At 40.2% G+C, this 26,925-nt stretch overlaps 1 protein-coding gene across 9 annotated transcripts in view; it reads right to left on the minus strand.

Annotated features, from left to right (window-relative positions):
• Positions 1-26,925, minus strand: part of SUMF1 (sulfatase modifying factor 1) — a 93,984-nt gene that overhangs the window by 42,956 nt on the left and 24,103 nt on the right. For all 9 annotated transcript variants that reach the window (XM_081821212.1, XM_081821221.1, XM_081821174.1 and 6 more), the window contains 3 exons: positions 7,335-7,417; positions 5,383-5,505; positions 4,515-4,629 (listed from right to left, as the gene is read on the minus strand). In XM_081821212.1, the coding sequence (XP_081677338.1) occupies positions 4,515-4,629; positions 5,383-5,505; positions 7,335-7,417 (321 nt within the window). The remainder of the gene's footprint in view (positions 1-4,514; positions 4,630-5,382; positions 5,506-7,334; positions 7,418-26,925) is intronic.

Consider the following 26,925-nt stretch of genomic DNA (forward strand, 5'->3'; position numbering starts at 1 on the left):
ATCGTGGCACCTCTTAAAAATCTTTTTGTAAAAAATAAGATATAAAAATAAAAATATTTTTGTAAATTCATGTTTTTCCCATACTAATGAAGTAGGACTAAAGAAATGAATAAACTAAAATTCACTTTTATTTGGCTTCAGAAGGTTTCAGGTCGACATATGAATATGGAAGCATACTTAGACAATTCAGAGCACTTCCAAGTTATGAAGCTACTCCTTAAAAGAACTTCATCTGGATGAGTTGGAATGCTAAAAAATTTTACCACTCTGCTTCCATACTCAGCACTCATTATGGAAACAGCAGTACTTATTCACTGCTTCATTCAGTAATTCCATGCATGTCAACTGAAGGCAGGATGGGTTCAATGATGTAAGACATCAAAGAGCTTACTGAGGGAGAAAAAAGAATATACCCCAAACAGAAAATCCAATTCTGTAAGACTCTAGGTTGAGTAGGGAAGTGACTGGAAAAAAATGCCTCAGAAATTCTCAAGAAGGACAGGATTTCTGGCTGCAAAGATTTCTGGCTTCGGGCGCCTGGGTGGCTCAGATGGTTAAGCGTCTGCCTTCGGCTCAGGTCATGATCTCAGGGTCCTGGGATCGAGTCCCGCATCGGGCTCCCTGCTCCTTGGGAGCCTGCTTCTCCCTCTGCCTCTCTCTCTCTGTCTCTAATGAATAAATAAATAAAATCTTAAAAAAAAAAAAAAAGATTTCTGGCTTCACCCCTCTCTACAAAGGTAGACATGTCTCGTTGGAATCAAGGTCAGAGTTCAAAATTCAGAGAGACAGTAAAGGCGGAGAGGCCGAAGGCATGAACTGTTCTTTCAAGAATTTGGAGATGATCAGAAAGAGCAAGGTGGAATAATAGCTGGCAGGAATAGGAAGAAAAAGAAATTCATTTGTTCCAGGAAGAGAAGCGAAGGAGTCAGGGGCCCAAGAGCAATTAAAAGAGGAAACAAATATTCTGGAGGAAGGAATCATTTCTCCGGCTCAGAGAACACACAAGTTGAGGGGGCTCTCCAGTCCATCTGGCTGAGATCCTTTTTATGTGCCCACACTTAGCAGCTATTGAACAAGGAACTTAACCTAGCTGGTGGTTTTAAACCATGAAGATGAGGAAATAATAATATCTACTCAAAGGTTTGGGGTTTTCTTCCCCCTTTAAATAATCTGATGTTTAAGTGAAGTAAAATCTAGAGGTCATCAACCCCAAAATCACCGTCTGTGAGTATGCTATTAAGGAGAGTAAACCTTGTTTAAATTAATAGCTCATTGTTAAATTAATTGCACCAACCGAAGTTTCCTTCCAGGAAATTCAAAAGAAAACAAATGTGTATGAGAAATATTTCAAACCCACTTATTTTCAAGTGAATGAACTGATATGCATTAAAACCAAAACACACTAATAGTTGTATAATAGCAGCTTAGCAAAATGAAAATCCAATTCTTTAGATTCACTGTGGTCAGAATAGTGTGCTCAGTCCAGACCAGAAGTAATAACATACATAAAATACAGGTGAGGATGCCGTTTCACTGCAATCCACCCCATCACTGAAAAGAAATTCCTTCCCTCAAATGACCAGAGCTTGTAGACACAAGAGCAGCTAAGGTGGACGTGAGATAATTCTCTGGGAATTTTAGTCCCATTTTGTTGAGTCCCATTTTGAAGATACAGATCTTGTTATGTCTCAGTCAAACACAGGTGGAAGTTGCCTCTGTGGTCTGCTGTTTCTTTCGCTCCAGGTCATGTTTCTCAAATTAGTTCTGGGAGGGCCTCTGGTACCTGTTCTAATTTTGTCTTAGGAACTTCCACGGCAGCTTCTTCAGGTAAGTTCTGTTGAATATATTCCAATATACAGACATCTGCTGCACTCCCAGTTAAATGTTCCAACACTAAACATCTATAAAATGTCCTTATTTCACAGGGAACTCTGTGTTTTCTGAAAAGGGGCCCTGACTTAAGGATAAACGACTATTTTCCTTGGAGGCTCAAGTGCTTAAATAGAATATGAAATTCTATAGGAGTAAGCACTGTAAAATATTGATACTGTCCAATCCAGCCTTCTCATGGCCCTTTACTAAAACTGACAGGTGCTTATATAATTTGGTATATCAGAAACCCACACCTTAGGATTCAAGGCTTGCTGTAGTGGCCCTCCTTCCAACAGCCTAGCATCCAGGAAGGAAATCGAGGCTGCTGAGGCCCCTATCGTGCCAGTCTCTCTTGTGTGTTCACTGCAAAAGAAGGCCGGGTATGGGCCTGACACTCTGTGCCATCCACGTTCAGGTGAGTTGCTGCACACTCCTTACCAGTGTGGAACACTTCAATGGCCACAGTCCTGCTGCATCTACCAACAGCTTTCGGGGGGTCTCATGAGCATCCTCACCGAGCACCATAACTGATACTCCGTTTCATCCTGCAGGGCCAGTTCTGCTGACCAAAAGTGGCTCATGAGGCACTGACTGGGCTTCTCACCCATGTAAAGTCTGAGAAAGGGTGAAGCTCCTTTAGTCCCTGAGACCTCGAATCACTCATTTTGCAGAATACAACTATGTGCTTGCAAAAGTACCAGCTATTGGGAAGGAAACTCTGGAGGAACCAACTTTGAGATCAAATGATTAGTCTTTGACTCCATTGGGTAGTGCATCATTTCCCATTGGTTTGTATTGGTTCTTTTATCACATGCTTAACACATACATATGGAGTTTCATATGCACACATATGCACCCCTCTACCCATTGGAAGGATACCTATTCTCATGCAATATATTATTTACATTAATTGCCAAAAAATGAAACTATAATGCTTTAACTACTATAGCTCAAAACATTTTTAGATTTCTGCTAGGTCAAGTGTCTCCTCATTCTTCATCTTTTCAAAAATGTCTTGGTCTTTCTCTCTCACTACTTTATTATTTCAGCCAAAGTTTTAGAGTCATTTGGCCATCTTCCAAATAATGTATCTGGGTTACTTTTTTTTTTTTTTAAGATTTTATTTATTTATTTGACAGAGAGAGACACAGCAAGAGAGGGAACACAAGCAGGGGGAGTGGGAGAGGGAGAAGCAGGCTTCCCGCTGAGCAGGGAGCCCGATGCGGGGTTCGATCCCAGACCCTAGGATCATGACCTGAGCCGAAGGCAGATGCTCAACGACTGAGCCACCCAGACGCCCTTGTGTTACATTTATAAGTAAATTTTGGAAAAATTATTTTTGTGTGAAACAAAAATACAAATATGAAAAAATAATGACAGCTGTATGAAAGAGTGTTGAAAAAAAAATTATTCTCTGCAACAACAAACCCAGTAAGGTGCTATTTACCCACCGCAAGATTTCTTTTCTCACTATTAAGAGAAAACAACATGTTTTTAACACTGCTTCATTAGTGTATGATTTTGCCAGCAGAAGAGCAATGAAAGGAACTCTCATACACTTGTGGAAGGAAACAAGCCACATATGCACTCTGGAAAACAGTATATCTCTAAAACCTTTACCAAGAAAGTTTTCTAGTTTTTGACTCATTAATTTCATTGCTGGGAATCCATCTTAAGCAAATCATCAGAGATACAATTTAATATTAATGTACAAGATGCAATATTGTTTAGCAAAAAAACAAAAAAATAAAACAAACAAAAAAAAACTGTAAAAACACCCCAACAGATAAAACCTAAATGCGTGACTTTTTAATAAGAGGCAAATAAATTAGGACTCATTCAAATGACAGGTTATCCATCTATTAAAAGACAATATATTTGTGAAAAACTGTTAATGACAGATATAATATTCCTGATATTAAGCAGGGAAAAACAGGATTTTAAGTATTGCATTCAGCGTGACCCTGAAGCAACATGTAAAAAATATGTAGCTGCAAAAAAAATGTACGTATATACATGTATATGTGTGTATATATACATATATATTTATACATTCCATATATATGTGTGTGTGTATATGCATATACATGTATATGTATTTATACATTTCACATATGGGAGTTAAGAGCATGCGCTCTGGAAACAAACTGACCCAGTTCAAATCCCAACTGTGCTGCTTTTCAGCCGTGTAACCTTGGGCAGGTTAGTGCTCACCTGGAAAACGAGGGTAAAGTAAATGGCACCTACCTTACAGAGCTAAATTCACATTAAGTGAGATGAGTCACACAAGCGGCTTACCACCAGGCCTGGCACACGCAAGCACCCACTAACGACTAGCTGTTATTAGCATTGTGAACACAGAAAAGAGTGGGAGGAAAGGTACCAAAATGCTAACAGGGGTGATCTCTGGGGGGGGGGGGTGGCAAAATTCCAGGTCCTTTTAATTTTCCCTTTTGTACTCTTCCTGTTTTCCAAAGTTTCTATAAGTATGACGGAATCAGAAAGAAAACCGGGTTATAAAAAGAACATGTGACTAATCAGTAGGAGCTGCCACGTGCACGAGGGGATGAACGCACGAAGAGGGCAGCAGACTGGTCAGGGCGGGAGCCATGCCTTCCCCCTTCCCAAGTCTCGCTACTCACAGGGGCAGTTCCTCGGAAGCCGTCCTCCCCGGTGTTGGTCACAGGAAATTCGCCCTGCCAAATGTTGGCATAATGCTGGCCTTTCGGCTGTAGTTTGTTGCCCCAGGGGAAAAGTCTGTCAGAAGAGACACAGGCATCAACCTGTCAAACAGGCACAGGCCTCTGGATTAAAGTCAAGAGAAGGAATGCACAGAAAGAGAGAGCACTGCTCACTTGTTCTCAGTGAGCTGTGTTCACATTTCAAATATATAAACAAACAAAGCTTTTAACCAGGACCTTTTTTTTTTTTAACTTCCGCACAACTAGCTCGTATCAAATTCACAACAAGCTCCGTGTTTCCCGAGTACTCAAGAGGCCTGAAATAAATCACGTAACTAAGAGAAGGACTTATCGAAGGCTGGGAAAGTAGGCATCATTCTGGACTTATATGGTAGCACAATCAGCCAGCATCACACCACACTTTTTTATAAAGCCTCTGCTATTTTAAGGAGCCTTTCCTAGAAGATGTGACCCAAACATGAATTTTCTGTCTCATGGCTCTAGAAGCAGAGAAATACCACTGCTTCAGGAGATGTCTAAAATAAGAAAATCCTAAAAGCAAGGCAGCCTGCCAAAAGGCTCTAAGGAGGACTATGTAAGAACAGAGGGGCTGAATGCGGGGAGCACTTTGGGGCTGCAGGGAGCCCGCTTCACCAGACACTGGGTGACCCACGCATCAGTGTCTCCTAAGTAAGTCCACGGAGATGAAGAAAGCCTAGGAAGAAAAAGCTGTTATTTTTGTTTAAAATCAACTTTCTAGCCAAAATAAGTTCCCCAGATTTAGAAAAAGGTCCACACACAGTTAGGCAAGATAAGACCCTCCGAGTACCTATTTTGCAGGCCTCCTCGACAGCTGTATTCCCACTCAGCTTCTGTGGGCAGACGCTTTCCTGCCCATGTGCAGTAGGCAACGGCATCATTCCAGGAGACGTGGAGGACCGGATGATCAGGCCTGGGAAAGAGCAAAGGCAGAGTGAGGAGGGGCATGGACTGTAACAGGAAAACAGGAACCAGCTCCAGCAAAGCACCCAGAATCCCCCTCAGTTCAGTCTGGGACGCTGAGGTGGTCCTGGTCCCCAACTCAAGCCCCAGCTGTGCCACATCTGTCACCTTCCACCGCAGGTTTCTGACATCCCAGGCTCAAGTGGGCCTTGGAACTAGACTCAACACATTTCTTCACTTGCGGGCAGGCCCAGACCCCCACAGAATCTCACTTGGTCCGGTGGATGTGGAGATGCACCACGCACATCGCCCTTTCAGGAAGGAGTGCTGCTCCAGCTGCTGGGAGTGCTCCCTCAGGGTTTTCCACAGCTGTGGAGAGCCACCTCAGAACCACCAATGACCACCACAGCCGGCACACAAAGGCCCAGCCGTTTCGGCCCACCACAGCTCCAGCCTATTTACCCCAAAGCCCCCTAAGGGATCAGTGGGCACTTCTTGGACCTGCACTATAGTCTTGGCTTCTCCCTCTGGCCAGTCCTGCTTCCTCCCCCTCCTCTGCACAGGTTGCTTGGCTTTAAACTTCGTGCCTTTCTACTGCAGATAAGCCGGCTATATTTGCCTCATGCTAGCAGATTCCAAATTACTATTTTCTCTAAGCGCATAGAAAGACAAGGAGCGTTGGGGAAAAGTTTGAGAATAAGGGGAAACACACATTCGCATAGCACTAGAGAGCTTTAATTCGCCGTTCACGCTTTTTCAAGCGGACTACACGCTCCTAGTCCATTCCTGAAACATCTTCGAATTCCCTAGAGCAATTCCACCATGACTTTCATTTATTCTTTCAATAACTGTTTATTGAGTACCTGTTATGTGTCAGTAACTGTTTTCAGCAATGATCAGAGATGCACTTTTCTAAGAAAATGGACTCAGTCAGTGGATAAAATACATTCCCCTCTGGGTTTTCCTTCTGCCTCAGCTTTTTGTTCTATTAAATTCATGAAAGAAAATGTCACTTGGGAGCTAAGAGGCCTGGTCGACATGAGGTACCCAAGAATCCTAGGACTGCCTGTCTCACAGTCTGTTGCCACCACAAAGGCTGCCAGCTTGGGCTTTGCAAGGTTTCTGTCCTTTGTCAAGGGACCACAGCCCCAAAGCTGAACCTCACGTTCACTCGGCTCCCTGGCAGCGAGCGCAGTAACCACCAATGTTGTCAAAAATAGAGGCTCAAAACTCCCATCTGAAAAAGTGGGTTAGGAGAACAGTTTTCTTGGGCTGTCGAGATGCTGAGTCCTGACCCAACCTTTCTCCATCTCTGGGGCTTAAAGTGCTTGCTACTCTATTTTTGTTTGAGATCATTATTTCCTTGCCACCCTGGAGACTTTCTGACCGACTTGCAGCTCTGTGGTTTTTCAGTCAAATGGTGGCTTCAAATTATGTCAGTCCAGGACTGGAGATAACAAGAATCCTATACCCAAGGCTGGAGCTTCCACAGTGACCACCTGGCCAGACACAACTACTTATCCATAAGACAGATCGTCTTCTTCCTCATAGTGACCCGCTCATGAGAGAGAGCAAATAGGTTGCAAAGATTAAATATGTCAAGAGATTTGTAATAGGCCTGTCAAAGGGAGAAAAAAATCTGCAACAGCAACTCTTTGACAGGCCAAATAAGGAAGGAAGAAGCCACTTAGTAAGAGCCTTCTGTGAGTTAGGGTCTTCACATACGTTATTTCCTGCTATTTTATTTTCCTACCAACCAATTAGAATTTGTCATTCTCACTCTTTGGAATCTATTTGGCAATTAAACATGTCCACTGGGAAAAGAACCACCAGCCTCACCTGCGTAGAACAGTAGAGTCAGGCCCTTCTGGGTGTCTCCAGTTAGCGCCTTTAACAGGTAACCACCAGGGAGCAGCTGCAACCTCAAAGCAACCCAAAAAAGCTGAGGTTAGCTATGATGACCCTAGAAAAACACTGACTCAGTATGTACAGGAAAAAAAAAAAATCTCATGATCTTCAACTTCCATTTCAGTTACCAAACAAATACTTTTACCAGAATATCAAAAATAAAGATTTATATGTAAGTAAATCTTCAATGAAAGAGTATTCTTTCATATCATAAAGCACCACAATGACTAGATATATGTTTAAATGGTATCTCCAAGAAGTTTTATTTTTTAAGGATTTATTTATTTATCTTAGAGCAGAGGAGGGGAGAGGGAAAGGGAGAGAAAGGATCTCCAGCAGACTCCCCCATGAGTGCAGAGCCCTATATGGGGCTCAATCTCGTGACCCTCACATCACGATCTGGGCCGAAATCAGGAGTTGAGACAATCAACCCCAGCGGAGCCACCCAGGCACCCCTCCAAGAATTTTTAAAACATGCAGTGCTAGCTAATCCACTATAATCTCTAAGAAGTGAGAGACAGGTTGTACTGCTCCTATTTAAAAGATGGGGAAACAGAGTTAACCTTACAATTAAGTGCTGGGCTGAAGATCAACTAAGGTGGTCAGATATCAAGCTGAAGCACAGGGTAAAAAGCTGGAGTGTGTTTTCAAAAGACCCTCGTTCAATTTCCAGCCCAACATCAGCTGTGTAGCCCTGAGCAAGTACACTGCTTGTCTGGCTCCTGAGAGTCCTCATCTGTGAAATGGGAGCAGGACTCCTGCCTCACCTACCTCAGACTACAGAAGAGGTTGAATTCAACAGGACTGGGAAGTGCTCAGCCAAATGTTCCCAGGACCTTAACTCCTACTTTACAGTTCTAGTAACCCAAATAACACGAGCAAGTGGCCCTCATTTAGTGACTGGTTAAGAACTTGGCTTTGGAGCCAGTCAAAACAAGATTTACATCACTCACGGTGTGAACCTTGGCAACCTACTGAACCTCCCCAGGTCTGTTTTCTCATGTTTAGATGGAGATCATAACAATGGCCACCTCATGGGTTATGACAAGGAAGAAATATACATAAAGGGCTGACAAGTATACCTAGCACTAGCAAGCACACAGTAAAGAGAACTACTCTCAACCATGGCTTCATGACAGGAGAGCCATAAAAAAATCTTCATCATCGCTGTAGCTAATACTAACTAAAGAACAGAAATTTGCAAATGACTCTTGTAATATCTACTACAGTAGACTCAAGGTTATCCCCATGACAATGCTACTGTCAATCATTTGCATCCTGATGAGCTGGGTTGAGTGGAAGAAAAGGGGGATGGTGTTCCTGCTAACAATTACAGCAATCACTGAAAACACCAAACTCTATTCTTGTTCTTTTCTTCACATCAGTACAATCAAAACATTCATGGTATTCCAATCACAATTTGATGGGAAAAAACAAATTCTCTTATAGTTCAATGAAAAGAGGCATAATGTCCTTAAGGACACCACTGCAAGGTGTTCTATTTTTCAGAGTCCAAGAGAGGAAAAAGGCACAGCTTATTTCTATTTCATCCGGGGATTTTCTCACTGACTAGACTGCTGGATGTTTAGGGCCCAGTGACAGGTAATTCATTCCATGCCAAGGGAAAATGTGCATAGAAAGCCCAGGTTATCTCACTCTTGTGTTTCAGTATCTTCAGATCGCTCACCCAACCCCAACCCACCCCAACACTTATCAGATGGGCCACCAGAAGGTTCTATGTCTTAAAATAATAAAAGAACTAAAGACAAATATGGCAAAATGTTAACCTTTGTTAAATCCGGGTGGTAGAAAGTAGAATGGCTGTTTTTCTTATACACTTTGTGTTTTGAAACATTTCATCAGTAGCAATTTAAAAAAAAAAAAAACTGATTTATCAATCTCTTCTACTACTGATGGGCATTTGGGTGTGTTCCAGTTTGGGGCTATGACAAATAGTGCTTACTTCTATGAACATCCTTAGGAGCTCATTACTTTTAGCAAGTATAAACATGCATTTCTGTTGACTGTACACCATGGAGTGGAAATGCTGAATCACAGGGTCTGCATAGGAACAGTTGTAGTGAAGACGGCCAAACACAAGCTTTAATGGCCCATGTGTTCCAAGGTTTCCTACCCCTTCTTCAGGGGGGACCTTACATGGAGCTGGATGATGTAAAGCAGACCCCGGTGGGGCTGCTCCAGCGGCCTCCCTTTTCCTCTCCTCTTCCCCTCAATTCACTCTGGTTACAAATATTTGCTGAGTACTCACTATCTGCCAGCCACTGAGTCTGATTCCTAAAAGAGATCTTCAACTCCCAGGAATCCATAGAGTATGATTTAAGACAGTATATTGATAGTGTTTAAATTATTTATTTTACATATTTATCTTACATGGTTAATTGCACAAAGTTGGGAACAAAATACGGAGCTAGTCACTTCATCTTCCTTCAAAAATGTCTACAAAACTCCAATTGGTGGGTGTAGGTACCACCTTACACATGCTAGTGCTATAGTTCTGGCTCAGTTTCCTCCCCACTACACATACACACTTTCTCTCATTTTAGATATCTGCTTTCATTTCTCCCAGGATTCCTCTTTTCTGAAATCTTTCACATGATCTTAACAACCCATCCCAAACAGACCACCAGCTTACATGACTTGAAGTTATGGGGCTACACAATGATCAACAATCTCAGTGATGTGTGCAGTGAGACAGGACAAACAGACTGGCTCGAGATCGGGGGCGGGGGGGGGGGACACACCGCAGTAACACTGTCCTTGTCCAAAGGCCACAACCTAGTTTCTCTCCAAGATATTAAGACCTGAAGTAAGTATGCAAAAGATATATCTACAGTATTATAATATTATTTCTAATTAAAAATTACAAAATAACCCATCCTTGGCATCCCTCCTTCCAAAGGAATACTATACAGTTATCAAAAGACACTCCAAAGTGGAAATAATGTATATAATATGTAATGAAGATAACCTATAGAATAGAATATGTATTTGATTCTGGTTCTGTAAAATATATGCACATGAATGTATGGTAGTATACTCAGAAGGAAAAAGCTTGGAAGAATATACTTGCACTTACAGGAGTCAAGACTAGGGGAGTAATATACTTTTTAAGATTGACCGTATATTAGTATAATAAGAGTTCTCATCTTCATAACTACTGACATATTAGGCCAAATAATTCCCTGTCTCAAGGGGCTGTCTTGTGCACTGTACAATGTTTAGTAGCATCCCTGACCTCTTCCCAGTAGACGCCAGTAGCACCATCCCCCACCTAACTGCAGCAGCCAAAAGTGTCTCCAGACATTGCCAAATGCAGAATAACCACTGCACTATGATAATCAGGAAAAAAAAAAGACCGTCTTTCTTAATTGTTAATATATAGTTCATAGAGGCATAGTGGTAAGCACATCCAAGCCTAGAACCAGGCTACCTGAGCCTGAAAAACAGTACCACCTTTTACAAGCTGCATGATCTTGGGCTTCTTAGTTAACCTTTCTAGGTCTGTTTCCTCATCTGTAAAAAATGGGACACTAACACTTCTCTCTACCTCCCTGAGTTGTTGTGAGGATTAAATAAGGAAATACACATAAAGAGCTTAGAACAGTACCTGGCACAAAATAAGAATATTACTATTATTTATTTATGTTATTGCATGTTGCAATATTCTCTTAGAACTTTCAAAGAACATACATTCTAATCAGTGAAAATCTGTCCCCTAATACTTCTTCAGCATGGGCCCCAGTCAACCCTTGGCTCACCCTTTTCAGAAGAAAGATAGGCTGAGAAAAGTATTAGAACATCTGTCATTTCCAAAGAATTGTCAAGAAGAGTGTATAGTTGTCATCTTCCATCACAATCATGACGTGAGAACCATCTACACATAAACTAACCCACCACATAACTACACATAACTAACTACACATAAACTAAGCAGCACCACAGAGCGGGACAGGGGAAGGGTGTGAGGGGTGTAGCAGATGCCAGAGGAATCCACATTCACCAAACACTAAACCAGACAAAGCTTTGGGACCTGTATACCACATGCCTGTCTGTGAAGAAGACCATAAGTCCCCACTGTAATGATCAGACAACCAGTCAGGAACTATTTCCCCATCTGACACATGATGAAAAAAAAAAAAATAGGTAATCAAAGTCACCCCACAAGAGGACTGATGCGATCAGAGGTAGGACATCATTCATCCTGGGAATCAGCCCTTAGGAAAGCCAGGATGTTTCCCAGCCCAATTTATGGCACATCCCATCCAATGTCACCAGGTGCCTTCCTTTTCCAAATGTCACTGTTAACCCTATGTTTTTAAAAACTTGTTCTTAAACTCCTGGTTAGTGTCTTGAAAATAAATGCTATCCTACTATGTTTAGGAACTTATGAAATAAAATAACTTTTTAAAGTCACATATGAGCCAGCGAATCAGGGTCATACTGCAAATCAGAATAGCTCTAGTTCCTTGGCTTTAACAGGACAAGTCTTCCAGTGTGCTGCCTGAGAGTGGACTGGCGTCTATGATAAGCCTCATCCTACAAAGAGAACATTTTTTTTTTTTAATGTGGCTGCCCACCTACACATTTTCTATTCAATTGAGACAATTCCAGAGTTACAGCACTCTCTTATATCCAGGGGAAAAAGGACTTTAACTTGACCTATTTCTAGTCAACCATCTCCATAGCAACTGTCTTGGGTTTTAAGCTGAAACAGCTGTACCAGACAGCCAGTGGCCAATTACAATGTAAATAGGATCCATGTGAGTATTGATGTCCCCTTGAGAAATGGACTTCTCAGAGCAAAGACGGCTTTTCTCACCTCTCCCTTGGGGACATAACCAGACTTGCAGTAACAGTTTAACGAAGAGAAATGGAGAATATATCAAAGGTATCTTTATTCTTGCCAGAGGTGGTAAATTATGCTTCTTATACACACGCAGCCTAGAATAAAGTCGGCACAGGAGAAAGATAGAGCACTGTGTAATTATGCATATTCAAGCGTAAAGATGTCAAGTTCACAACTTTACAACTGTTCTCTTAAAAATTAAACGCATTTAGATAAGCAAATGAAAAAGATGGACGTTTCTTGAAACATAGTATAAACATGACAGTTACCCCTATAAAAACAGCCTGGGAGAATTTTCAATTGGCACCGGTGAACAATGAGAAAGTACAGATCTGTTCAAATTCATGAAGTGTAAATAAAACTGGAGGAGAATTCAGCAGCCGAAGGAATCAAATGGAGTAGAAAGCGCAAAGTGAGTAAAAACTCTCTTCCTTCAGCACCCAATACAAATGTGGAAAGTAAAGAACCAGGCTTGAATAAAGAGTGCAAAGAAATTCATCATTAAAATAGATAGGTAGTCAAGTCTGACAGCTTATTTTAAATTAAATCCTAAATTAGGTACCTTCACTACTTAATAGAATTTGTGTGAGAGAAAAATGCATGCTTTTTCAAATAGAGTACAAATATTTATGAAACTTAAAACATAACTGAAAATTTTCAGTAACTTTTTGCTTCAGTTCTTAGTGAAATTCCTCATGCTAGGATACACTGAATTCCCATATGGCATCAATCAGTATACTCCAAACATTCATTACACGTCCTTAAGAGAGGAGTGGATACTCTACGCATAGTCATTCATTATACATAATGAGCAAAAAATGGTCCAAGGAATCTTTGGGCTCAAAGAACCCTTAACAGTGATCTAGTTTACTCGTTGTCAATTGTATATGGAAAGTTGATTTGGGAGTTTCTTCAGTGAAATAAAGAATAGAAAAGGACTTTTTGTAAAAATACTTTTTTACTTCTTTAGGCAAAGAGGTGACCATGTAAATCGATATAACCTATCTTCAAAGCAATCTGACAACACTCATCAAGAGGCCACATCACATGCATACACAGCGAGGAGACTGACTGAGTCCCTTGTTTGTACATCCATATGAAGGACTAGAACAGTCATTAAAAATTATATGCGGGGGGGTGGGCACCTGGGTGGCTCAGTTGTTAAGTGTCTGCCTTTTGCTTAGGTCATGATCCCAGCCCCACATCGGGCTCCCCGCTGAGCAGGGAGCCTGCTTCTCCTTCTCCCTCTGTCTGCTGCTCCCCCTGCTTGTGCTCTCTCTCTCTGTGTCAAATAAATAAATAAATAAAATCTTTAAAAAAAATTATATGCAGGAAAAATGTAATTGTGTAGATAAATGTTTGCCCTTCACAAAAAGTGAGAAAAGCCACTTACAGGCATGTGTGTACAAGTCTACTTAAAAATAAGTTTTCATGTAGACACACAAACACTCACACCCCAAGAAAAGATTAGGTAGTACACACACTGAAATGTCTGCAATGGTTATTTCTGGGCGGTGAGATTATGGGTGATATTTAATGTTCTTCCGTGGGTACCATTTTTAATATCTAAATTATCTACACTGAACATACTTTTTCAGATTTTCTAAGTTTTTTCTTTTAGTAGAGCTAAGAGACTTAATTTTACATTGAAAAAACAAAAATAAGCAATATTGAAAGTATTTGTTAATTAAAAATTACTTATATTCACTGTCCTACTGCAAACTTTATTTTTAAATTCATCTTCTAGTTTCATCAATAAGCATACACATTTTAACATATTTTTTCCAGGGGCGTGTGGGTGGCTCAGAGGTTTAAGCATCTGCCTTCAGCTCAGGTCATGATCCCAGGGTCCTGAGATTGAGCCCCACATCGGGCTCCCTGCTTAGTGAGGAGCCTGCTTCTCCCTCTGCCCCTACCCTCACTTGTGCTTTCTCTCTCTCTCACAAAAATAAATAAAATCTTTAAAAAAAAAAAACAAACATATTTTTTCCAAATATATATTGATCATTTTCATTAATTTTACTAAAGACTTTCCTATGTTTTATCTGACTTCAGAACAAACATTTTTAGTGGCTACACACAATATTTCATCATGTTGATATATCATATTTACCAAATAATCTCCTAACATTGAACCACTCAGGTTATATTAAACTTTGTTGTTTTGTGTGTGTGTGGCTATTATAGATAAAAATACAGTGAACATCTTCAAACATCTTCACTTACATTTTTTATTTTTTGCTTCTGCTAAATTTCCAGAAGTGGTACCTAAGAGTATGTCTCTATAAGCTCTTGCTAAAACTCATTTTCAAAAATCCACAGTATATTTTTAAAAATCTATAATGTTAATAGATTTTGTGGCTAATTTCCCTCAGGAAAGAGGGCTAGGCATATGTAAAAGCTCATGGCACTCCAGAGCATGGTATTTATTATAATTCTTTACAAGGAGACTCCATTTAGGCCCCTTAAATTGCTAGTGGCTTACTTAGATCTTTTTCAATGTATAAAACAGGGAAATTTCATAAAGTCTGAATGCCATTTGATTGATTTTGTACTTTTTCCTTCATGCCTTACAAGCTGTGAAGCTTCTGAGAATAAAGGGCAAAAAGAAGACAGAATATAGTAAAAGCATCCTAAGAATGGGAAATTCTCTCACACAGGTTATTTCGGAGGGAAATCAGAATACGAATAATCCCACCTATTTTTGGTAAAAGAGAAGAAAAAGAGGAGAGTCATCACCCCAGAGAGCAGCATGACAAAGGGGACAAAGACTCTTGCTGCAAAGGCAGCCCAGGTGCACAGTCAGAGATGATCTACTTCCCAACTAGTCCAGCAACAGGCATCTGCAGAGGGTCACGTAGCATGATGGTTCAACTGCTGCCCCTTGAAACTAGAGGCTGACACTGAACTAGCCCATCTCAGCCTAGGGCTGCAGGAGACAAAACAAATTCTGAAGACTCCACAGGGCTGACTTCTTCAGGTCACCAGCCTGACATGAGCATTTCACCCGGCAGGTGGACACTGTGCCAGTGGCAGGATGGTGACTGATGATTCTCCATGCGGTGACAGCACACAGAGTAGGAAACATTTGCATTTTTTTTTTTTTAACAATACTATGTATCTTGCAAAGCTCTGCAGGAGCTGGTAAAACAAACACAGGCTTGGCAGGGAGTGGAAACCTGGCTCTAACACTCAAGTATGCCAGGCTTCCCCAGTATGGCTGCATGCTTAACGCAGGTCTGCTTACAATGTTGCAGAGTTTTAAAGGTGGGATGGATCTGGGAGGCTATCTATTTAAACTTCCTCATTTTACAGATGAAAAAATGAGCCCCTGGGGCACCTGGATGGCTCAGTTGGTTAAGTGTCTGCCTTCAGGTCAGGTCATGATTCCAGGGTCCCAGGATCAAGCCCCGCATCAGGCTCCCTGCTCGGCAGGGAGTCCGCTTCTCCCTCCCCCTCTGCCCCTCCCCCTGCTTGTTCATGTTCTCTCTCGCTCTCTCTCTAATAAATAAAATAAAATCTTTAAAAAAAGAAAAGAAAAAATTAGCCCTGAAAAGTGGCAGGCAGAGCCAGAAAAAGAACCTACAAGTGCAGATTTTCAATTCAAAACTCTTTTCCACTATCCAAGCATTTCCCAACAGCTGTTTCCTAACAGTTTACGACAAGATGTTGGTAGGTAAAGAGGGAGTCGTTGGTGGAGAGTTTCCACAGTCACAGCAGTCTAAGTGGTCAGGAAGCCACTGGGTTAATCAAGTTAAACTAGTTTTTCTTTTTTTTTAATTGCAGAACTTTTCAAAATCTTTAAACTATAACATGTGGTTAAGTTTTGAATAGGATATACAGTATGCACTGAGCCAAGCAGTTCACCAAGTGGTTAGTGGGTTCCAGTCCTGCCTCTCTAATTACTAGCTCTGTGACATTGGGCAAGTTACTGAACCTCTCTGAGCCTTGGTTTCCTCAATCAGTAAAATGAACACACTAAGAAAACTTATCAAATAGGCTTGCTGTGTGGATTAAGCGTAATAAACGGTAAAGAGATACATATTCTTATGTATATGTGGGTGTCAGTACATTACTAGAAATCTAAAAAAACCAATTCACAATGCCATTCATTCATTCATTCATTCAACAAACATTTCATGAACATCTGCCCTATGCCAGCCCTGTGCTAGGCCCTGGGGGTGCAGGAGCAAAACATAAAATCTGGGAATGAAGACAAACAAATGAGTAGATGATTTTAAGACCGCATTAAGTACCGTGACCAGAAGGAGCTCAGTGAGCTATGGGAGCCCGAGGAGGGGCACCCAACGACAGTCAGGGGGTGCTAACTCTACAAATGCTTCCCATAGGAGGTGAGAAGGAAGAGCAAGTGAAGCAGGGCAGGAATGGGGAGGACATCCCACACAGGAGGCTGCCTGTGTTATAAGTGCACTCCACTTAATCAGAAAAGTTGGGCATCAATACTTTTTGTTAAATGAAACACACCAAAGATCTTCCAAACCTTAGATCTGAAGGGATGCCAAGAGGTCCCTTGATTTCAACTTACACCCAAAGGCATCTTTTCTACAGTATCCCTAGGACGAACAGGTAAGGCAGGACTGCCCTCACGTGACCAGGGCAGTCCAGATTTACACCTGTTATCTAGCATAATTAACAGCATCCCATTTCACTCTCAAAAGATTTGGACAATAAATTACACGGTCACTCTACCAATAGATGGTCTCCCTGTCTCAGCTTGAACAATTTGGGTGACCCATATCACTTCCTTGCAGGCAGTCCCTCATGTCCAGATCATTCTAATAAATAGAAGGTTCCCAATCAAAGGCTAAAATGAAATGTTTCCCAGAGACCTTCTAACTGCTGGCACTCATTAGGCTCCCAAGGATCACATGGAATAAATCAAATTCCTTTCAGATCACCTTTCAGACGTTTGTAGAAAAATTATAATTCACTCAACTCTGTCTTCCCTAGGTTCATTTATTCAACCTTCTCCGGGCTCTACCATCTCAAAGGGAATCACCACCTCCCCAGCTGCTCAGGCCAAAACCTAGTAATCATACTTGAGTCCTTCCTCTCCTTTTCCCCTTATGGGATCAGATGTACTTCCAAATATCAAACCACTTTTAGCATCTCTACTCCTACCATCCTACTCCATTGCCCAAACAAGTCTCACCAACTATGACAAAACCTATGCAGAAGCCAGAGCGAGCTCTTTAAAATGTTCCCTAGGTCCAACAGCTTCTCACTGAACTTAAGAAGTTCTCTGAAGCTACAAAGCCCTACGTAATCCAACTGCTGCCTACTTTTCCGACCTAACCGTCACCCCCGCCCTGCCCCCATTACAATCCAGCTTTTCTTTCTTTTTTTTTTTTTTAATTTATTTGACAGAGAGAGACACAGCAAGAGAGGGAACACAAGCAGGGGGAGTGGGAGAGGGAGAAGCAGGCTTCCTGCCGAACAGGGAGCCCGATGTGGGGCTCGATCCCAGGACCCTGGGACCATGACCCGAGCTGAAGGCAGACGCTTATAACTGAGCCCCCCAGGTGCCCCCACAGTCCCGCTTTTCATCACTCCCTCATTACTGGTCATGCTGGCTCCTACTCCTCATCTAGGTTTCACCTCAAGTGTCATTGGAGCCACCCAGACCCCACATAAAAGAGCCAAAAGAACCCAACCACACTACACTGCAGTCATTTTCTATCCTGTTACTCTGCTTTATTTTATTCACAAGCCATTAGCATAGTCAGTTGAAAGTTCACTTGTTCAGAGTCTTATAGAGTTATAATCTCCAAGAGACTGAGGACTTATACCTGGTTCCCTGTTGTATCCATAGCACTTAGAACACTGCCTGGCCCATAGCACATGCAAGATAAGTATTTGTTTAATGAATAAATTCACCTGTTCCTGAGGTTTTCATGTCTTCCAAACCCTCCCCACTTTGGGTGACCATCTTCTGGATAAATACTGATTTTAGATATAGTCTTTCAGTGGGATATCTATCTGTAAAGAGAGAGAGACTCAGCTCCTGGCTTATGAGTTTTACACAGTGGGAAAGGTCCTAGGCTGGTCCTCAGGTACTAAAAGGTCAGTGCCACCCTCAACATTATCTAGAACTGAGGCAAGCCATTTCCCCTCCTGGGCCATGTGCCTCATCTATAAGAGGAAGGTTTTTTTTTTGCCAGATGTCTTTGAAAGTTCCATTGATTCTAAATTCTCATTTTTGCATAAGTTTTTCTTAAAGCTGGATATCTCCTGGGCATGACTCCCCTACTCAATAGTCAATCTTTGTCTCACTTTACAGGTTTACAATGCAAACACCAATATTTGGGAGGTATGGGACATCAAAATCATTATTACTTCTTCATCCATGTCAGATCTCAAAAGACCTATGACTTGACAAGAAACTTAAGGACCCCTTAAAGAGACATATCAAATCTGAGCTTCTGGAACGCCAGCATGCCTCAAATTCATGCTCATTCTGATCAGGTGCCTTACTTTGGAACAAGTTGGGAAAAAACTGGGCCCTGTTATCCTATTATGTTGGGTTCTCACCTTCCAGGATTATCAAGTTTTGCTTCCTGAGCCTACACCACACTGACTCCTAAATCAGACAGACAACTATTCTTTTCAAAAACAGACACAAAATACAGTTGTGTGACTATGTTTTCTTCTTATCTTATCCAATCAGCCAGGCCTGGGCTGCCCTTCCCAAATAACTCAGTTACGGTGAACCCACCTCAACCCTGATTGACTAAACCAGTGTTCTCTTGCCAAGGAAAAGCGACTTTCCAACGTGAGACAGTTCATACCAGGTCTGAGCCCTGTAGCTTTCAAAAACTAAATGATCCAACAGATGATACCCAAATGGCATCTTTCTTTTTTTTTTTTTTTTGACAGATACTTATTGCTTATTAAGTGACAGTTACTATGCTGGGAATATAGTGGTAGAGTGCATTCTCTCCCACCATCACAAAACATACCTGGGAAAGGGAAAGGCATTCAACAAATACCTACCCAAGTAATTATAAGTGAAATAAATGACATAAAGAGAAAGCACAAGAAGCCACAAGAGCAAATAAATGGAACAACCTAAATCTGGAATGTGGGACAAAAGACCACTCAGCATTTCAAATGGATTTCTCAGAGTAAACATAGCTAAAACCAGACCATACAAAGCAAAAAGTTGAGTGGCCAGTGCATAAGAATATAGTAGGTCCTTCACCCAATGCTTTGTTCTAGTTGATCCCAAAACAAGTTCTTCCACATCCGCAAGGTTTCCCTTAAATGTCTCTTCCACACACAGGCCTTCTCCCGTGATCAACCTAACAAACGTAGCTCTCCAGGCACCTCCCCTAACTCCTCCCCAGCACCCCTCACCAGAGCACCTGCCAATGCCCTTCCTAATTCATTTCTCAATGTTATTTCATGCTACCTCCAGGGCACTCCAGGATGGTATAGATCTCATATACTCTTATTTTTTTTGATAATTTTAAAAGATGATGTGTGTGTTTCCATTTTTATTTCTCTAAAACATTTGATATAAAAAACTCATAAATCAGAGAAAACATCGAATTTTGGTTTATCACATCCCTTAAACTCTGAGCACCTAAAGGGCAGGGGGAGGGCTATCTTTCATCTCTGTATTCTCAGGAATAACACAATATCTAGAAGACAGTAGGACATTTTTGATTGTTTGCTAAACAAACCACATTTTACACCAGAAAGTAAACTTTCAAACAGGGGGAGGGAGACTCATTTCCATCACTGGAAGAAGTCAAAGAACACACCCCAGGGCTAATGGCAGATAATCAAGGAGGCATGAATCCAAACAACTCAAACAATATGTGCCTGTATATACTCAGAAGAATTAAAAGCAGGGACTCAGACACTTGCACGCCAATGTGCATGGCAGCATTATTCACAAAAGCCAAAACAGCAATTAGATGTTAAATAGCTGGAAACAATACAAATGTCCATTAACAGATGAATGGATAAAGAAAATGTGGTCTATAGAAACAAAGGAATATTATTCAGCCTTAAAAAGAAACGAAATCTGATACATGCTGTAACATAAATGAACCTTGAAGACATTTTGCGAAGTAATGTTAGCCAGACACAAAAGGACACTTCCATGAGACACCTAGAACAAAGAAATTTATAGAGACACAAAGTACGATCAAGGTTACCAAGGGATGGAGGGAAGGGAGAATGGGAAGTTATTGCTTCCTGGGTAGAGAGTTTCTGTTTGGGATGATGAACAAACTCTGGAAATGTATAGTGATGATGACTGCACAACATTGGGAATGGACTCAATGCCAATGAACTGTACGTGTTAAAATGTTAAATTTTATGTTTTTGTATATTTTACCCTCCCACAAAAAAAAAGGGGGGGGATGTCACTGATATTCCTCCAGCCAAGGACTCTGAGATAATCCAAGAGGATTGTTTATTCCACAATAGCAAATCCTTTCAAAATATCATTGCAACTTGGCAGAGTGCTATAAATGGTATTATCAAATCTTACAAATGGGCAACAGTAAAGCAAAGGAAAGAAAATTTAACTCAATTTTCAATTAGAGATAGTGCACTGGAAGAAGCCAGCATAATGACATTTACTAAAAGACTTTTTTATGTGCTAAGTGCTGTATAAGTTCTTCATACATTACTTAATTTGGTCTTTACAATACTCTACTAGGTAGGCATTATTACCCCTACAAGAAATTGATTAAAACAAGCAAAATGCTAGTTACAGTGAAGGAAAAAAAAAAAAAAAAACCACAGCATTGTGCTGGCATAAAAGGAATGAACAAACAAAACTACAAAATCAACACTAGCAGTAGGCAAGACAAAACTTGTGATCTATACCTACCACATTACCAGATTGATTGCCTTAAAAAAAAAAAAAAGTCAACATTCTCCTGAGAATTATAACAAGACCTGAAACTCAATAATGAAGGGAAAAGAAACTGAACCAGTACCAAAGCCAAGATAACCCAGATGTTGGAATTATCAACGATTTTAAAGCAGCTATTATAACCATCAGCTATGAAGTAAAGGTGATATTCTTAAAATGAATAGAAAGATAGGATTCTCAGCAGAGAAACACAAACTATATTTTAAAAAGAAACTTTAGAATTGCAAAACACAGTATCTAAAATTAAAAAGCTCAGTGGATAGTCTCAAGAGCAGAATGAAAACAACAGAAAAAAGAGGGAACTTGAAGACACAGCAATAGAAAGTACAGAGCCTGAAGAACAGAGAGAAAAAACCATTTTAAAACAATGAACAAAGCCTCAGGAACCCGTAGGATAATATCTGACACTCATGCAATGGAGTCCTAAAAAGACAGGAGACGTGAATGCTGAAAAAAATATTTGGCATAATGGCTGAAAACTCCCCAAATGTGGTTAAAGACATAAATTCACAGACACAAGAACCTCAACAAATAGGATAATCTCTAATCTCTAAGAAAACACTGTCCTAATGTCCAAATCATAATCAAACTACAAAAGACAAGATTTTTTAAAGTCTTGAAAGAAGCCAGAAATAGTAACACCAATATGTAGAAGAGAACAGTGATTCAAAAGGCTGAAACCATGTGACCAGAAAAGAATGAAACTACATTTTCAAAGTGATGAAAGAAAAGAAGTGCCAGGGCGCCTGGGTGGCTCAGTTGGTTAAACGACTGCCTTCGGCTCAGGTCATGATCCTGGAGTCCAGGGATCGAGTCCCGCATCGGGCTGCCTGCTCGGCGGGGAGTCTGCTTCTCCCTCTCCCGCTCCCCCCTCTTGTGCTCTTTCTCTCTCTCACTCTCTCTCTCAAGTAAATAAAATCTTTAAAAAAAAAAAAAAAGAAAAGAAAAGAAGTGCCAGTGCACAGCTCTGTATTCAGTGAAAATAGCCTTCAGGAATGAAGGGGAAGTAAAAACATTCTCAGATGAGGAAAACTAAGAGAATTCATGGATATAAGACTTGTTCTCAAACAAATGCTAAAGGAAGTTATTTAGGCTGAAAGGAAATGATACCTGACGAAAACAGGAAACTTCTGGAATAAAGTGCAACAGAAATGGTTTGGGTATGTATAATATATTTCTTCTTTAAATTAAAAATATGTATGTGTGTGTGTGTGTGAATGTCACAAGCAAAAATTGTAACATCATCTCAAGTCTTTTCCAAGCATGTAGATGTACGACATATGACAACTATAGCATAGGGATAAAGGAACCTATATGGTTATAAGGCACTTATATTTACTTGAAGTATTAAAATATTAACTCTTGTGATAGACTACGAGAAGTTAGGTACACATATGGTAATCTTTATGGCAACTACTAATAATACCAAAGGTAGAGCCAAAAGCAACAAATTAAAATGAAATATGTAAATGGAATACACATCTATATGTTCAAAAGTGGGTTTAAGAGACATGGATTAATAATATCTAAGCACTGGAGAAAGAGAAAAAATTAGAATGAAATAGTGGATATCAGTAATCCATAAGTTGGATGGGGATGATTAGAGCAAGGTCCTAGTATTGTACAGCAGAAAAATTAAGGGACTAAAATTTAGACTTTAAATATGAGCATTAAAATAGATAGTTTAACTAGTAAATGAAGAGACATACAATATCTAACTTCTAAGGAGACAAGTGAAGTTGGGATAAGGAAGAAATAGAAAAATATGCAAGAAATTGAAGAAAAAACAGGATAGAGACAAAGCAAATAAAATGGTAGAAATAAAGCCAAATATATCAGTAATCATAATAAATTACATATAAACATAAATAAACTAAACTCTTGACTGAAAGACAAAAACTGTCGGAATGGACTTTCTAAAAACAGTTATATACTCTTTACAAGAGACATATTAAAAACATAAAGACACAGAAAGACTGAAAATGAAAAGATGAAAAAGTATATATTAGACAAAAGAAATCTTGTGCACCCATGTAGGTAACAAAAAACAGACTGAAGATAAAACTTATCAGAGAAAAAGAGAATCCCTATATGTCAAAATTGAACAAGAAAGATACACTTCTACACTTATGCAGTTACCCTTCCAAGCTTAACAGCAAAGCTTTGAAAGATATAAAGCAAAAACGGACAGAATCACTAAGAGAAATGATGTTGGACATTAGAAAATACTTAGATATAAACAATTACAAATAAATTACAAAACTTGTGGAACTAAAAGGATCATTTAGAAAGAAATCCGTAGATCATAATGCTTAAAAAAGACGACCCAAAACTTTGAAAACGAAGCGTCAACTTGAGAAGTCCAAAAAAAAAAAGAGTAGCAAAGAAGTTAAGTGACTTTTCTCAAAACCAGCTGGTTAGCAGCATGGCTGAGGTTTAAAACCAGGTCTCCTTCACTCAAAGGATGTGGCTGTGATCTTTTCCTTATGGCTTTTCTGAATAAACAAGCCCCAAAATCAGTTTGAGAGAGAAAAGTCTTGGTGGCCGTGTGAAAGAAGAAAATTCTTAAAGCTGAACTGAGATTGTCCAAGGAAATGGTGGTTAAGCTACCAGAAAAGTAAAACTTCTAACATCAAAAAAGAGGTTGAGCAATTCATCCACCGGGCACATGTTTTGAGTTATTTTAATTTACTTTTCCTACGTACTGGAACTTGCCTTTCTGAACAGTTTCTGGCTTGGCTTACACTATTTAACTTACTAAAGCTCTTCTAAAAATTATTTTTGGGGTATGACCTCAGAATCTTGCTGGGCCCCAAGGCATTTCTCATTACAACCCATGCACATTTAGGTAACTGAATCACATCCTTACTAATGGCTCTCTTTCTAGCTTAGAGTCTTTGCCCAGTTGTAATTATGTAAGAGACAGGCTGCAACATTCCCTGCCTTTTGTCCTGGTTGAGCATCATTCGAATAACACAGCACCCAGCATTTACTTGGGCAAGATATGCTGTCCCAAAATTGTTTTTTACTTAAAAAAAAGAAGAAGAAGAAGAAGATGTCTTGGTAATTCTGATTCCTCACTGAAACTTGTTTTCAGTTAAAAAGAACTTCTCAAAATAACCTACCCTCCTCCTTTATCAAGGACACCTATTCAAAAATTTGTTTCCTTAAAGTGTTAGCAAATTCAGAAAGTGCCAAACCACAAACCAAGAGATAATCATTGTTTCTCAGGCTCCCACTGAGAGCAACTGTTTTCTCCCCACCCCACGGCCATCCCGCATGTCAAAGATTTATGAGCTATTTTAATAACACAATTATTAAAATGAAGCATACTTTTTAAATATTAAGTATTTTAACCACTACCTTTATTTCAACAATAGAAGGTTATCTTGAATAAAATACCCCAAAACAAAAACAACACAGCAACCAAAACTAGCCTTAATCCTTTCAAGGATTTAGTAGCTATACCTTTTAAGACATTTGTTTCAAATTGAGCATTCAAATAATAATTACAACTAAGCAGATTTCAGCATGCACATATGCTCTGTTTTAAACTGTTAAATTCACACAGTTTCAGATATTTTTATGAGCAAACCCTAAAAGCCAGTTCAATGTCTTGCCTCAAACCTCTATATTAAAAAAAAAAAAAAAAATCTACCTAAGATGACAGCAGCAGCAGCATAGTTTTTGGATCGCCCCAAATCTACGCATAAAACCACACAGAACAACTGAATAACAACATCAAGAACCCAAGAACAATGTACACAGCCAATGCCATTATCTGAGGTCTTGCCATTGGGTTCAAACATGAGTCTGATCAGGCCTGTGGATCTAGCTACCAGTTTGCAGGAAATGAAGAGGCCAGGGAAAACAGGTGAGCAGCACCATGAGAGGGCAAACAACAAGATTCAGACCATGGGAAAGTCCACAGGTTAATCGCCCTGTATTCTTCCAGAGATAAATTGTTAGGGATAAAAAACGGGGCAGGGGGATGGAGCAACAGAAAGGAAACCTGTGATTAAAAGAGTCTTTTTTTTTTTTAATATTTTATTTATTTATTTCACAGCGAGATAGAGCCAGAGAGCACAAGCAGGGGAAATGGCAGAGGGAGAGGGAGAAGCAGGCTTCCTGCTGAGCAGGAAGCCCAAAGTGGGGCTCGATCCCAGGGCCCTGGGATCACGATCTGAGCGGTAGGCAGACACTTAACTGACCAAGCCACCCAGGTGCCCCAAGAGAGTCTTGAAAAAGACACAAATTTACCCTTAAATGGATAGGATTAAACCCTAGTAGCCTTGGGATGTACACCTGGTGATAATACTATAAGGAAATACAGGGAAGCATTTACTTTAAAAAGCAGGATAATGGCAACTTTAGGAAAAGAAAAGGGGAATAAGGCTGTGGCTCATGGAGGGGTTTACTGAGGCAGGCAGAGAAATTCTATTTCCTGACTTAGGTGATGGTTATAAGCATGTTCACCTTAGGATAACTCAGTAAGCTAAACATTTGCTTTGTGTGGTTTTATGTATTTGTGTTGTTTTTTTTTTTTTTAGGAAAATTTGTATCACTGGTACAACCTGTCACAACAAGAACATTCATGACAACATTTAAAATAATTTACATTTATTTAAAAGTTACATGAAACATTTAAAATAATTCTATGAAAATAAACAATATTATAAAATAATTACATGGAAGTAAACAATATTACTAAATTCTAGTTAGCTACTATAGCCTGGGAAGTTTCCAAGGCTGATTTTGTGTGTTTAAAAGGAAACTAACAAGTGTTGATGAGTGTTAATGACATGCTACCCCCGAAATGAAATTTCTGTCTTGACTTACACAGGTCTTGAAAGAGATCTGAAAAGGGAATAACTTTCTCACTCCATGATTCAGGATTACCTTATGCTTTGCCACGTATTACCTTAACTCATCTCCTGTTTCACTTCAAGTCTTCTCCTGGGCCATCCCATGTCTTATGCTTCTGGAAACACTGGGTTAATAAAAGGTCTGGCAGGGGACCCTGAGTGGCTCAGTCGGTTAAGGGGTTAAGTAAGCATCTGCCTCAGGCTCAGGTTGTGATCCCAGGGTCCTGGGATCCCCTGGGATGGAGTCCCACATCAGGCTCCCTGCTCAGCGGGGAGCCTGTTTCTCCTTCTCCCTCTGCCCCTCCCCCTGCTCATGCTCTCTCTCTCTCTCCCTCAAATAAAGAAATAAAATCTTAAAAAAAAACAAAGGTCTGGTGCAAGAGGGTATGTCAGACCTAAGAGGGGGCTGAAAAAACAAAAACTTAGCACTCTCAAATCATCAACAGATTCATTTTATTCATTCCAGCCCTTTCTGAACACGCTTAAAAGGTTTACTTTTCCATTATGAGCATTTAAGCAACAGACCAACATGAGGCTCCTGTGAGAGCTGCTTGTTATCGTCCTAGTTACAAGCACACACACTTTGCTAGGTACTTAGAGGGCACCCTCAGAGCCTAGCAATAATCTGCCTTTGCCTTTATGCCTAATGTGTTCAGAGGTTCTCAAGTGACAAGAGGCCCTGTATCTGAAAGAGCAAATTTCAAAAATAAGTACAAAGGCCCTCCCTCATCTGAACTCCGTATCTTAAAACAAGGCACCACATCCTGAGCTGCTGGCTCATCAACACTAGGCCAATATGACCTCAAAGCCCTTTAAAAAAAGAAAAAAAAAAGTTGTATCAGATTACATAATAGACTTATAATAAAAACTTGTAAT

This window comes from Leptonychotes weddellii, chromosome 1 (assembly GCF_054177405.1).
Source record: "Leptonychotes weddellii isolate Sample4059 chromosome 1, ASM5417740v2, whole genome shotgun sequence".
Taxonomy (NCBI): Eukaryota; Metazoa; Chordata; class Mammalia; order Carnivora; family Phocidae; genus Leptonychotes; species Leptonychotes weddellii.